This window comes from Arabidopsis thaliana (assembly GCF_000001735.4).
Source record: "Arabidopsis thaliana chromosome 1 sequence".
Classification (NCBI taxonomy): domain Eukaryota; kingdom Viridiplantae; phylum Streptophyta; class Magnoliopsida; order Brassicales; family Brassicaceae; genus Arabidopsis; species Arabidopsis thaliana.
The window spans coordinates 6,039,250-6,052,719 of record NC_003070.9 but is presented as its reverse complement, the minus strand read 5'-3'; the positions used below and the strand labels follow the sequence as shown (position 1 = coordinate 6,052,719).

At 37.8% G+C, this 13,470-nt stretch overlaps 2 protein-coding genes across 5 annotated transcripts; one reads left to right on the top strand and one right to left on the bottom strand.

Moving 5' to 3' along the window:
• Window positions 1-91: 91 nt before the first annotated feature.
• On the top strand, window positions 92-2,556 carry NF-YA8 (nuclear factor Y, subunit A8). Of its 4 annotated transcripts, none has more exons than NM_101621.3 (6): window positions 92-316; window positions 668-1,018; window positions 1,169-1,269; window positions 1,351-1,425; window positions 1,633-1,788; window positions 1,868-2,556. In NM_101621.3, exons 2-6 carry the CDS (start codon window positions 736-738, stop codon window positions 2,237-2,239), a joined length of 987 nt encoding a protein of 328 aa, NP_173202.1. In that variant the 5' UTR covers window positions 92-316; window positions 668-735; the 3' UTR covers window positions 2,240-2,556. The 4 variants fall into 4 exon arrangements, with proteins under 4 accessions (NP_173202.1, NP_973850.1, NP_973851.1 ...); NM_202121.2 differs by having other exon boundaries at window positions 101-311; window positions 1,868-2,498; NM_001198095.1 differs by having other exon boundaries at window positions 175-585; window positions 1,868-2,527.
• A 478-nt stretch (window positions 2,557-3,034) lies between these two features.
• MYA1 (myosin 1) lies at window positions 3,035-13,470 on the bottom strand. Its single transcript, NM_101620.3, has 38 exons — window positions 13,265-13,470; window positions 12,760-12,885; window positions 12,004-12,141; window positions 11,751-11,896; window positions 11,505-11,661; window positions 11,357-11,415; window positions 10,992-11,151; window positions 10,737-10,886; window positions 10,513-10,649; window positions 10,257-10,403; window positions 10,064-10,165; window positions 9,697-9,754; window positions 9,507-9,608; window positions 9,310-9,347; window positions 9,101-9,227; window positions 8,842-9,012; window positions 8,632-8,763; window positions 8,313-8,422; window positions 8,155-8,215; window positions 7,765-7,942; window positions 7,370-7,575; window positions 7,137-7,256; window positions 6,941-7,039; window positions 6,603-6,821; window positions 6,262-6,401; window positions 5,930-6,047; window positions 5,796-5,846; window positions 5,664-5,714; window positions 5,380-5,550; window positions 5,141-5,296; window positions 4,848-5,057; window positions 4,590-4,736; window positions 4,416-4,486; window positions 4,234-4,333; window positions 4,042-4,155; window positions 3,883-3,963; window positions 3,635-3,717; window positions 3,035-3,534 (listed from the first exon to the last, which is right to left on the bottom strand). Exons 1-38 carry the CDS (start codon window positions 13,265-13,267, stop codon window positions 3,411-3,413), a joined length of 4,563 nt encoding a protein of 1,520 aa, NP_173201.2. The 5' UTR covers window positions 13,268-13,470; the 3' UTR covers window positions 3,035-3,410.

Here is a 13,470-nt window from a genome sequence, read left to right as displayed (position 1 = left end):
AGTGTTTACTTTGTTAAGTGAACAAAATAATAAGTCAATAAGATTAGAAAACTAATATATTAATTAAGCATTAAAAATACTAATGAAGGTGGCGGTACTGCTAATAATGGAGCTGGTGATTTTGTTGGAAAGGTAATGACTTTATAAGAGAGAAAATTGTGAGTGACGGAAATGAAGCATCAAAAGAATACACACACACACATACACACTGTTGAGTATCTATCTGAGAGAATAAGCAAAAGAGAAAAGAGATTTACTTTGTTTTGATAGGCATCCCTTGAGTTCCTGTTCTTCATCTCTTCCTTGAATCCGTAAGGTCTCTCTATCTCCTTCTCTTTGAATCCGTCATTTCTTCGCTTTTTTTTAGAGTGATGTGCTGATTCGGAAATCTTCTGGAAATTTCTTCCCAAGTCAACGCCTTTTAGGACGAAAGTAATGGTGCTGATTTTAGTTGGTCGGAACTTTACTTTTTTTTCTGCCGCGCTCTTCTAATAGTTTGCCCGAAATAGTTCTGAATGTTGCTCTGTTTCTGGGTTTTTTTCCCTTTTTGGATTATCCCCTTCTTTGTCTACTACATCGTCAAAGGTTTTGCTGTTTCCAGGAATAAATATCTTTTGAAAGTTTTATCATTTATAAAGATGTTCTGAATTTGGAGCTTCTTTGACAGACACATGTATCATCAATCTTCTCTGTTGAAGCAGAGAGAGAGAGAGCTAATTGTTGCCTCTGAGTCACATGGATAAGAAAGTTTCATTTACTAGCTCTGTGGCACATTCAACTCCACCATACCTTAGTACTTCCATCTCATGGGGACTTCCAACCAAATCCAATGGTGTGACTGAATCACTGAGTTTGAAGGTGGTAGATGCAAGACCAGAACGTCTTATAAACACAAAGAATATCAGTTTCCAGGACCAGGATTCATCTTCAACTCTGTCCTCTGCTCAATCTTCTAACGATGTTACAAGTAGTGGAGATGATAACCCCTCAAGACAAATCTCATTTTTAGCACATTCAGGTCCGTTTTAAACAACTTTGGGTTCTAGACAACTCACTATGATCTATTATGTTGAAGACGCATGGTGTTTTAGCTTGATCTTTGGTCCCATTTACGAAAGAATCCATCCCTTTGTCCTGAAAATGTTATCTTTCGCTCTCTTTCTTTCAGATGTTTGTAAAGGATTTGAAGAAACTCAAAGGAAGCGATTTGCAATTAAATCAGGCTCCTCCACGGCAGGAATCGCTGATATTCACTCTTCTCCTTCCAAGGTACCCGTATATCTACTACGAGTGACGATAAGCAGTACTTGTGATTGTTTACTGACATCTTGTGTTATACTCTGGTTTCAGGCTAACTTCTCATTTCACTATGCCGATCCACATTTTGGTGGTTTAATGCCTGCGGCTTACCTACCACAGGCAACAGTAAGTATATCCTCCTTGATTACATATGGTGAGGAGAATATTTATGCTAAACCTCATTTTTACTTAAGGTGGACTTGTTATGTAACATTATGCTCTGAAGTAGTTACATATACAGCTATAGAAAGAAATGCCATCCTTAAATGGTGAATTAGTCTTGCAATTTATTTCTCCATTTGAGATTTCAGTTTGCTTAAAAACTTTCTGCAGATATGGAATCCCCAAATGACTCGAGTTCCGCTACCATTCGATCTCATAGAGAATGAGCCTGTCTTTGTCAATGCAAAGCAATTCCATGCAATTATGAGGAGGAGGCAACAGCGTGCTAAGCTAGAGGCGCAAAACAAACTAATCAAAGCCCGTAAGGTATAGTATTTTGGTCAGCGTTTCGGTATCTTACTTTGGTTTAATGACTAAACATAACTCATTATCAAATATCATACAGCCGTATCTTCATGAATCTCGACATGTTCACGCTCTTAAACGACCTAGAGGATCTGGTGGAAGATTCCTAAACACCAAAAAGCTTCAAGAATCTACAGATCCAAAACAAGACATGCCAATCCAACAGCAACACGCAACGGGAAACATGTCAAGATTTGTGCTTTATCAGTTGCAGAACAGCAATGACTGTGATTGTTCAACCACTTCTCGCTCTGACATCACATCTGCTTCTGACAGCGTTAATCTCTTTGGACACTCTGAATTTCTGATATCAGATTGCCCATCTCAGACAAACCCAACAATGTATGTTCATGGTCAATCAAATGACATGCATGGAGGTAGGAACACACACCATTTCTCTGTCCATATCTGAGCCGGTGGAATCTGGTAATGTGTACGTTCCTACAAAAAAAGGGAAGTCATCCTTGGCTGCTACTTCGCTTATTAGCTAGTTCTTATTTCACACGCTTTGTCCAGATATCATTTGAATGACCAAAAACCTTCAAGCTTCAACTCTTTACTTTTCGTCTGTCGTTTGTACCATGGATCATCGTGTGTTAAGTCAGTGATTGGATTGGAGTGATGAATGTAAATGTAAATCTGATAACCGATAAGTCTCTGCTCTTTGCTTATTCATAGTTAGTAAAGCTAAACCAGATTCATACACTCCATTCCGGTGTTGTTTATATCATATATCATAGTCATAGAACACATTGACTAGAAGCGCAGCTTGGTCCCAATCCTCTGTAACAAGCCGTCCAACCACCTTCCCCGACCAAGTTTCTAACCGTCTGTAGATAGTCAGACTGCAGTTCCTATCGTTACTACTACTACTATTACTATCTTCCACATTTAGAACCTGCAGTCTAGTCTTTAATTATGTCACTGTAATCAAAGCGGAGACACTACCAGCAATGGCGGCAGTAACACCTTGAACAAATGTTCCCTAAACGCTTTTCTGTCTGAGTACCCCCGAGTTACAATCACTAGCAGTGTATTTATACACAAAGGGAATATCTCTTAACACAGATATGTTTCCAAAAACATACAAACATAACTAAAGACTAGACTGTAAAGGATGACGGGAAATTGCAATGTTTCTTTTGCAACACGTTTTCACCACGTGTCGATGTTGTTGACACATTAACTAACGCAAGAGTTATCCTTCTTTTGATCTTTTCCTTGATGTAATACTTTGGGCTTCAATTTTGGGCTTCAACTTTGGCCTTGTAAACTTGTTTGGATCAGTCAATAAAGAACAATAGTGACAAAAAAAAAAACTAATAATTTGAAAAATGATAAACAAAGTAAAATTCATTAAGCAAATGGCCTATCAACGCATGGACACAACAAATATTTAGTTCACATATATATATTTTTTCCTACCCAATATACCCCTATTAATAGTAGAACAGTACCAGAAAGCCACTGGCAAAGATAGGCATATGTACTAATGTACAGGCTTTGTTTTTGAAAGCACAATACTGATCTCCTAATCTGAAAATGTCCTAGCGATCGATCGGGTATAGGGAACTTTGACTACTTCAATCTGACCTTTCCAACAAGAACATGAAGTTGGAGTTTTGGCGGATCAACGGAGGAGGATCAACCTCTGCAACCTCTACGTTTTGCATCGATTTGGAGATATCGTCAAGCGAGAATGGGATGCTGCAAAAAGCAATCAAACCAAGACACATAATTTTTTTTATCAAAATATCAATCTTCTAAAAAGTGATTTGTTTTGTTAATGTTTCTTTCAAGGGTTTACCTCGAATCGTCGTCTAGTAAAAATGAATTGCTGATCGCGCTCTTTGATACATCTGACACCTCTGCCCGCATGGTTGCTATCACCTGCATCACCATTCTTGTGTCAAGCGAGGAACATTTTTATTTCAATTCTAGGTAATGTTGGATTTTCTTAAAACATAGCTCAGGATAAGACTAATGTTAACGGTTTGGTCGAGTGGGTCCATCAATCACACGAATGTGAAAGCAAGAGTAGAAATATTCACTTGCCTCTGTAGATACGCTATGTGTACCGTATTTGTCGTCCCAATACATTGTACTGATCCTATACAGTTGCTGAATGCTAAGCACCTGCAGAGAAATACAAAATTTCGTTAGATTTACATGAGACGAACAAATGAAGAGACAAATTCAAAACGTTGAACTAACCGGACAAAGTTCAGTAGTTATCTCTTTTAAGCTCTTCTTAGGCTTCTGATGTATAACCAAGAAGCCAACAGCTTGTCTAATGTGCTTTAGTTCATCCCAAGCCGAACCAACAAACTAGAACACAACAAAAAAAGCATCTTCTAATAAGCTAACTGTCCGAAAACTCCAGAGAGGATTTGAAACATCTATTACCTCCTCCGTTGCATCATGGCACCACTTTTCCAGCTCAGCAAGCCCTGTTTTTACATACTCTCCATTGCTAAACGAGCAGCATTCACGTCTTAAAAGAAGGCTACACGGTTGATTAAACGGGAAAAACATAAGCGGATCTGTATTATATAGCGACTTGACAGTTGCAACCATATCAGAATTACCTGTTAAACAGCTGAACATTGATAAATGAAAATATCTGCCCGAACACTTTAGAAATTAGCAAGGAAGGCACCTGCAGTTTTGGATAGGTTCAAAATTTGTAAGAAGAAAGAAAAAAGAAGTTGAAAATAAACTTTATTTCAGCTTTGGCGGAATTTATAGTTTATTTCACTCACATAATTGGCCCTCATAGTCCTCAAGTGGCCGTTTAGACAAGTAACAATGTTTTGCCAATGAGCAATCATCGGTTTTGGAGCAACAACATTATTTTGTGTATTTTGTGAACGTCCTTTTACTAAACCAGACCGCGGTGTCCTTGGAACCTGTTTTCATCAAACCACAAAACCAGAACCAGACTCAGGGGCTTTAATACCACAATAATATATCAACGATTATTTTCTGTGGAACAAAAGGCAATTCAAAAGAATGTCTACCTGAATGCAAGAAGCAAGCAGAGGGGAAATCTCTTTCTTCATCTTGTCACGGATCATTCCATATATCTTTTCTAGGAAAGCTGTGAGTTGCTGCTTAAAAAGCAAAGCAGGATATTTAGCTTCAACTTGACGTAGTTCGTCTAGCCCACCGCCAATTGCCCTTCCAGTCATAAATGGGAATCCAGCACTTTGTGGAGAACCTCGGAAACTCTATTATACAAGTAATTTCATGAGAAAAGTGAGATTAATGGAATCAAAGCATTCTTGAGAGACACGTAAACACTTCTAACTACCTGAGATACCCGTCCAAACAAAGATGAAGGCATTCCCCGACGTCTGGGAGTAGTTATGCTTCCTGTAGCACCGGCTTTCAGAGTGCGTTGAAGAAACATTAATAATGTGGCGGAATTGGATAACCAATAGCATAGTACATCGCTGTTTTCCTGCATCTGCAAAGATGTAAATTTAGCATGAGACTACCCATGGAGCAGGAAAGAACATTTGTGTTGGTATGAAAGAACATCAAAACTACCTCAATGGCAGATGCTATTGTCTCGATTATACGATTAAATATACTGGTTCTTTCTACTTCAAAAGATCTCCAGTGTATCAGACACTTGTATATCAGACAGGCAGCAACAGGCTTGCCTTCAGAAAATCCTATATCTTCCGAAATAGATTTTAGTAACAGCTCTTGATTTTCCTGCAAGATGAAAAACCGAACATAATGAGTATGCAAAATGCATACTGACAAAAAAACAGAACATATTATGCCCGCAAGTGAAATATGTGACAAGGCTTCAAAGTGATAGCTACCTGCTGTTTCTGATTAAGCGATTTCTGGGGCCTATCCTCAGTTTCAGGTTCCTGGAGCATATCATTAAATATTAGATCTCCATCAATGTAAATGGTAATTACACAAGGGGCTGATTTTGTTTATCAACATACCTGAAGTTGTGTTGTTTCTCCATTGGAGAAAGTATCCTTCTCCGGAGTTCTCTGAAATTCCACGGAAATATCAAAAAGGTCATGTTCACGGTTAAGAAATTCAATGTAAAGACATAGCCGGTGTCCACCAGTACCTGGATTATGGTAGTTTTTGGTCTTAGGGCCAAAGCTCTAGTAGTCGGTGAGATGGTAAGAGTTTGTTGCCGGAGTACTTTATTCTCTGACTCCAAGCTAAAGACTTTTTCTTGGAATCTAATATATAGGAAGTGGATATTGTTAGTCGTCTTATTTCAGAGAAAAAACTGGGCCCTAAATGCAATATCTGATACTAATTAAACCTCTAAATGCATGACCTGAGAACGTAAAAATTTATTTTCAAGGGGAAAATATTTGTATAAAGAAAGATAAAAGTCTCACATGGAAAAACAAATGCATCATGATCTCAAATTTGCAAATGAATACAAACCTCTGAACAGAATCTTGGAGCTGATCTATTTTTCTTCCAGCTTCTTCAAGTTTCTTACATAATTCCTCATTTTGGACCAAGGCACTCTGATAAGCATGCTGTGCTTCATCTGCCTTATGTGTTTCTGATGACAACAGTCCCTGCATTAGGACCATGTCGAGATTGTAGATCAGTGGCATGAACAATCAAATAATGGAGACTTTCACATAAAGCATTATCTTTTTTAAATCCAGAAACAGAAAAAAATCTCATTATTAAATTTACACATCTATGGTGTAGAAACAATTACATCTTGTCATCTTGAACCTATTTTATTTGGATTAAAATATGTCAGTTTTTACCTTTAGCCTGTCAATTTCGTTGCTCAAAGAATCGATCTTCTCTGTATCTTCAACAACAACAGGTTCCTTATTAACTGAACTTGCTTCTTCAATTGCTACTCGAGCCGCCTCCTGTTCCTTTACGACCATTGCAGTAGTTTCTTTCAATTGTAACCGCATGGTATGCAATGCCTCTTGCAGCTTTGCAACTTCTTGCACCTTTGCCTCCTCAAGATCAGTCTGTTTATCAGTAAAAAGATAACAATATAATCCAAAATTTGCAACTGACTTTGAAGACCACAATCTCCAAATTGGTTTAACCTAAAGATATTTCCAAAGAAAATTGACATCTAAGTTACCCTTAACCGCTTCTCCAAATGCAAACGCAAGGAAAGCTCTTCTACCCGCTGCTCCAATTTATTCTTAGCATCTTTAAGAGCACCGGTGTCTCTTGCAGCCTACATCAATGTACATATGGAAGTAAACAGCTGAATAAGAAAATTCATGCACACTGTGTTAGAACGCAATGAAAAGTCATAAAGCAAGGAATCCAACCATTTTCAGCATTCTAAGCTCTCTTCTAGCAAGTCTGCATCTCCAGGCACATTGTGTGACTATTGCCGCCTTCTGAAGTCTTGTGTAATATGAGAATGCTTGGCGACCACGCCAATGAGCCTGAAAAAGGGGAATTTTTTATCCATCAAAGAGAACAGTTAACAAAGTTTTCCTATTTCTGTCCTAAGAAGGTTGTCTAGTTCCCTCCCAGTAACAAGGAAACTGTGATCTACCTGAAGTACAATGGCGGCTTTTCTTTGCCTTCTTAGCCTGAATTCACTACGTGCAATCATGGCCCTTAAGCCAGTCTGCAACACGATTGTAGATGATCTTGTGGTGACAAAAGATTTCCTGTCAACGTACCGGCGGAAATTCTTCTGGACTCTTAGAGCTGCAGCTTCTATTCTCAGTTTCTTGTGCACTGCCCGGGCAATTTCGCCTGCAATTAACCAAGCATAGAAAAGGAGAACAGATGATCAAACCAGAAAACAACCATCTGGTAAAGAAGAAATGGTTAAGCTCCAAATGATGAAAACAATAGGATGCGATGAGAAAAGGATGGGTATGCACTATAATTCTGACTGAACAGCATACGCCATGGAGAAACCTTACTGAGTGCAGAAAATACCTCGTAGGAAGGATTGCAAAACAATTGCAGCATTGCGAATAGAACGGTAATTCTTTCTAGCCATACATGTGCGGAATTGCCTCTGAATGACTCTGGCAGCATTCCCAAGCACCTCTGCTCTCCTCGCATCTAGTTCAGCCATCTGACCAGCTCGAAGGAAAATCTTTGTCTTTCCTATCTGGGAACAACATGGTAAAGGTACGTATATGATACATGAACAAATACTGAAAATGCCGATAGTGAGAATGATGGAACAAGGAAGGGAGATTTTTTTTTCTTGTGGATGATCCCATCGGGGATCATGACCATGACGCTAAAATTATCCATGAATTTGGTAAGAAAACAACTTTGAAAGAAAGCAACAAACCAGAATGAAAATGCATATCACACCTGGTAGTCCGTCAGACTTTTCTTATCAAGAATCATTTGGCAAGCTACTTTATCATCATAACTGTAAAAGAAGGTGTGATAGAATTGCTTATTAAACTGATGTTTGTTTCGACAAAAGTGTTTTCATAGAGATGCAGAAACCTCAGAGAGAGACTTACTTTCCTTCCAAAACTTCTGGAGCAAGGAGACCAAAACGATCGAGAAAGTCATAGAAGGCAAGCCTGGTAGGATAGCCAGCGCAACTGATCCGAATGGCCTCAAGAACACCCTGCAAATGAAACTAATTGTTATTTTCTGGGAAGATACGACATTTACTGAATAGTAAGCATATAAAGAAACGTCGTATTTTAGTATGTTATTCAAAAACTGCGTTGGTTATCGCACTAATCGTTTAATATTAATACAAACGGGAAAGTGTATTCTAGGTCTAATAAGAGATGTAGATACACCCGTTAGATTTAGACAGGACATCCTTACCCCACAACGTAATTGATGAATGACGTTGAAATTCTCAAAGATACCAGGTTTAAGAACATTGTTCGGCTTTATACATCTGATGTAATGAGGTTCTGTACCATTCAGTGATTCCATCAGCGAGTGAAGTTGTTGCTGCAACATAGATAAGTGATATCAATAAACTTCCTTTCAAAACTTGCAGTGCATAACTAGCAATTTTACATGCAATACCTTGAACCGTGACCCAATGGAAGAAAATTTTGATGACCTGGATGAGTCTTCATGAAGCGCATGGAACAAACCCGCCACAAACTTGCAATTAGATGCAGTAAATAGTGCTTGATGTTCAGCAACTATATAATCTTTGTTCTTGTCGATGAAATGGTTTGATTGATAAGTAACCTTGCAAATGTAGGATACACATCAAGAACAGAAAGCTTCAACTTCAATTCATTTAGAAATAGACAAATATGAAGAAGCAATACTGTACCTCTCCTGCATAATGCGATATGGTAAAATCAGTGCGCGAGAGCTTCGGTTTGGCAAATCTCTCGTGTTCTTTAAACGTCTGGAACAACTTTTGGGAGAAGGTTTCATGTGTAGACTTGGGAAACATACTGAGTTGAATCAACCAAAATACATGAACGGATAGTACTATGAGAAAGGCATGCAAGTTAATCTGAGAAAGATAAAGCATACCAGGCTTCATCTAGAAGTGAAATAATCCCTCCTGGTTTCTGATTGAAGACACGCAATTTTAACATAAGAAAAGGGAAAGCATAAGACAATTGTGCAGTAAACAAGATCTCTGCTCCTAAACCTAAATATGGTTATCATCAAGCAATAAATATCACAAACTGGAATGTAAGTCTCTTAAATTATAAGGAGAAACATACTTTTTCAATTAACTCAAGAACATCTTGGTTATCAATAAACTCTATGTAACTCCAAGCAATCTCTTCTTTGGTGTACTCTTCCTGCTCCATTTTGAAGACATGCTGCAAAAGAGTGATACCAGAAATAAGTCCAATCTACTTATCCAAAAGCAAAAGCGCTGATCAATATAAACATGAGTAAACGACTAACCTGATTAAAATGCTGTTGCAGTTTTTCATTCGTGAAATTGATGCAGAATTGCTCAAAACTGTATCATAAGCCAAACAAAAGATCAACTACAACTCTTCGATAACAGATAAATCTACTAACTTTCCACGGTTAGCAATTTCCTTCAACATCTTGACACATTATATGAAACTATATTTAACACCCACTTAATACTCTGAGACGCTGCAGAAGATATAGAGACATTGGTAACTTTCAGTTGAAATAGCAGAAGATGACAAGGAATTATTCTTTTAAAGCTATCCAAGCATGTCTAGATTGGTCTTCCATGCACCCCTGGAATGAAATGGGGTAAAGGTGATAACAAAGAATGTTTTACGTATAACAGTACCTATTGCATTTGAAACTTTCAAACCCATAGATATCCAGAACTCCAATAATCGACTTTGACCGTGGGTCCTGCCCGATGGAGGTATTAATTTTGTTCACAATCCTGTAAATGATAGAATAAAATGTATTATGCAAATATATATAAAAATGCGAGATGAGGAAATGGAAGAGGAAGTTCGCTTAAATAGCTTCACCAGTCAAACAAGTGAGAGTATATTGTCTTGGCCAGGGTATCCCTACTCGCAATTGCATTATCGGGATCAAGAGTTCTCGTGATAATCTCTTCAGGTGTAACCATCACACGCCTAATAAGAGCATCTTCTAGGCTCTGGGCGTTACACCTGTCAAAACAAGTGCACAATATAAAAAACAGCATTTACTACGAATATATAATCCACTAAAACGAAAATGGATAAACAGATTCAAATATAGTAAGAAAAAGGACCATACATAAGTAACTCTGCCGCCATATTAAGATGACTTCGGGAATCTTTATCCTTGATGACAGATGAATCTATCTCTTCCCCCTTTCCAAAATCAATGTTACCAAGATGAAGAATTGCAGCAACCACCCTGAAGATTGCCTCCTGTAAATAAATTACTTTGGATGTCAGACTCTAACATGAAAGTAGCAGAACGGAAACCTGACCTCTTTAACACATTAGTTTCAGGACCTGTTCTTCGTTACTGATTCCAACTACATCCATAGCTCGTCTGGTTTCAAGGTATTCACTAGCATCATCAACACCATCCAACTTATAGCAACTTGACTGATTTAGATAATGAAATTTATGTGGGTTTTCCAGCTTGTACTTCTTTATATCCTGCAAAATAAACCCGAAAATAGAAGAAAAAAAAATGAGTATGATATCAGCATCGGATGACATGCACTTAATGTGTCAATTAGAAGAAAACAAATTATAAGATACCTCCGGCGGAGCAGCACAAAGAAGATAAAAGCAATGGTAATTCCTTTCGGGATCTGAGATTTGGCAAACACGGGACCTCTCCAGCAGATAAGTCCTAATAGCTGCCCCAGATATCCTTCCATTCTTGTCAAATTGGATTTCAACAAATTTACCAAAACGACTGCGAGGTGGGTAACATCAAGAAGAATGAAAAAGGTCAAGTAACAATGAATACGATTTTCTTAAGGCATAATCGGAAGAACAATTAACAACATTAAAAAAAAAAACTTAGGAACCAAGCATTTAAGAATAAATCCTAGTATGAACTGTTTCTAATTAATGAACTTAGCTGATAAGCCCCAGATTTGGAAAGATGAAGAACGTACCTTGAATTGTTGTTCCGTAAAGTTTTTGCATTGCCAAATGCTTCGAGAACTGGATTAGACTGCAATGTGCCATTGGGGATATACACATTAAGCTGTATACAGCCATATATGGAATCATCCTCATTTTTCATGAAAAAAATAAACAAACCTCTAAGACTTGCTGTTCAACTGTCCTTCCTTCTACACCAGACCTCCCTCCCAAAAAGGCAAGGTACCTCATGAGCATCTTTGTCGTCTCGGTTTTACCAGCACCACTTTCTCCACTTACCAAAATCGAATTGTTTTTCCCTTCATTAATCATTGCCCTAATAACTTACACCGTGACCAAATCAGTAAATTATCTCACGAAATAGATAGAAGTACGATAAATTGATGGACGTGAACATGCACAAACCTGTATGCAGCATCCCCAATTGCAAAAACATGAGGACTTAGTTCTCCAAGTGCAATTCCCTTATATTGTTCCATCATATCAGTTTCATAAATATGAGGCAGCCTTTGGAATGGATTAACTGCAATTAGGATATTCCCTGTATATGTCTACAGAAGTAACACAAAACTTATTAGTATCATAGCTTATACCAAATGATTTCCTTTGCAGCAACAAAAAGTAAGAGATGTTAGAAAAAAAGGATAAAATATCTTACGTATATTTCATTAAGTTCATATCTTGTCTCAAGGTTTCGTAAGACTCCAGGCTCATGCAAGTATGAAAGTTTTGTCATGTCATCTACACCTCCAGATGGAGCTTCAGTATCCTTGGGAAAATATACGTTTGTCACAACCTGAAATCCATACAACATGGGGATATGTGAGGAGAACCATGGCCAACAAGGAAGTGTGAACATCTATACTTGACAGCAAAGAACTTATCATGAAAATATATCATGTGCAACAACATATAAAATGACAACGTAAATCATGTTTTTACGTCTCATGCTGCATCTTATCACATTAAGCTGTTTCCCTATCACGTGTAACGGTTTCAATAAAATTAGCTCTCACAACATATCAAGATAACTGCCGACTAGAAAGCCTGAAAGCTTCATTTTATGCACTCCATATTTCTGAGTATAAACTTGCCTTAAGACATTCAGTAAATACCAAAAACGTTCTTTGAAGGTATTTTTCTCTATTTATTATGTTACTTGGTTTGATCAAAACACTAAAAGCACAATAACCTACATCTACCTTGAATGCAGAAGGTAAAAACCTGCCGATCTAGGGATATAACGGGACTATGACAGTATCCCATTCCAAGATAAAACGTAACATTAATCGACATCTAAATTTATCAACGGACTTATTCCTACTCTTTTTTAGCCTAAACCCAAAGGTCGAGGCCACGTACAAGCTCATTGATTGAAGTAAAATAATAAAGATGTAACCTTATAGAAACTTACGGTTTTCCCCTTCTTGGTTTTGACATGAACGTTTATACCATCTATTCGAGTAACTTCTCCATCTATCCATGCCAAATGTGGATCTTCAACCCACACATGTGAACCCACAATTATGACTGGAGCAGCCTGCAACCATTGCATTTCATTTAACAACATCAAAAACATACATTGCCTCTAAAAGAGTTTACAGGTTCAAGGGGCACATAACATCTATTTTACAGCTTTAGGCAAAATTATATAAACGAGATTTTAATTCAGGCAAAGAGCAAGCTTCTAGAACTGAGCTAGACATAGTCAAACCAAAACCTTTCAGAAGTAAAAACAACCATAGATCAAGAATTAGCGTCTCCATACAGGAAACAAAAAGGGGTAAAGCAAGCAAACGCAACAACAACATTAACGAAACAAACAAGCAAGGTTTTCAGTTTTCAAATAAACAGTTGAGCAAAGAGACCGAGATATCTCTTAGAAACATAAAATGGTATAGAGATATATTTGAATTTACCATTTGAATAGCAAGAGGGGAAAGACCCCAGATGAGGAGATTAGAGCAGAATCAATCAACTTGTGGAGAGACTTGAGAGTGATAAAGTCAATGACTTTTCACCGGAAATCTCAGGAAAGGAAAGCCCTTTTTTCTTCTCCGGTGAGAATTTGGTAATCTCTCTCTCTTATCGCGGTGGAGAGTTTCAAAAAAAAAGGCGTTTCGTT

Coding starts and splice junctions, on each gene's coding strand:
- NF-YA8 (NM_101621.3), top strand. CDS start 736: ATGGATAAGAAAGTTTCATTTACTAGCTCTGTGGCACATTCAACTCCA. Junction 1,019..1,168: donor CTCATTTTTAGCACATTCAG/GTCCGTTTTAAA, acceptor TCTTTCTTTCAG/ATGTTTGTAAAGGATTTGAA. Junction 1,426..1,632: donor CTTACCTACCACAGGCAACA/GTAAGTATATCC, acceptor AACTTTCTGCAG/ATATGGAATCCCCAAATGAC.
- MYA1 (NM_101620.3), bottom strand. Junction 4,156..4,233: donor GCCATGATGCAACGGAGGAG/GTAATAGATGTT, acceptor GTTGTGTTCTAG/TTTGTTGGTTCGGCTTGGGA. Junction 3,964..4,041: donor TAACTACTGAACTTTGTCCG/GTTAGTTCAACG, acceptor ATTTCTCTGCAG/GTGCTTAGCATTCAGCAACT.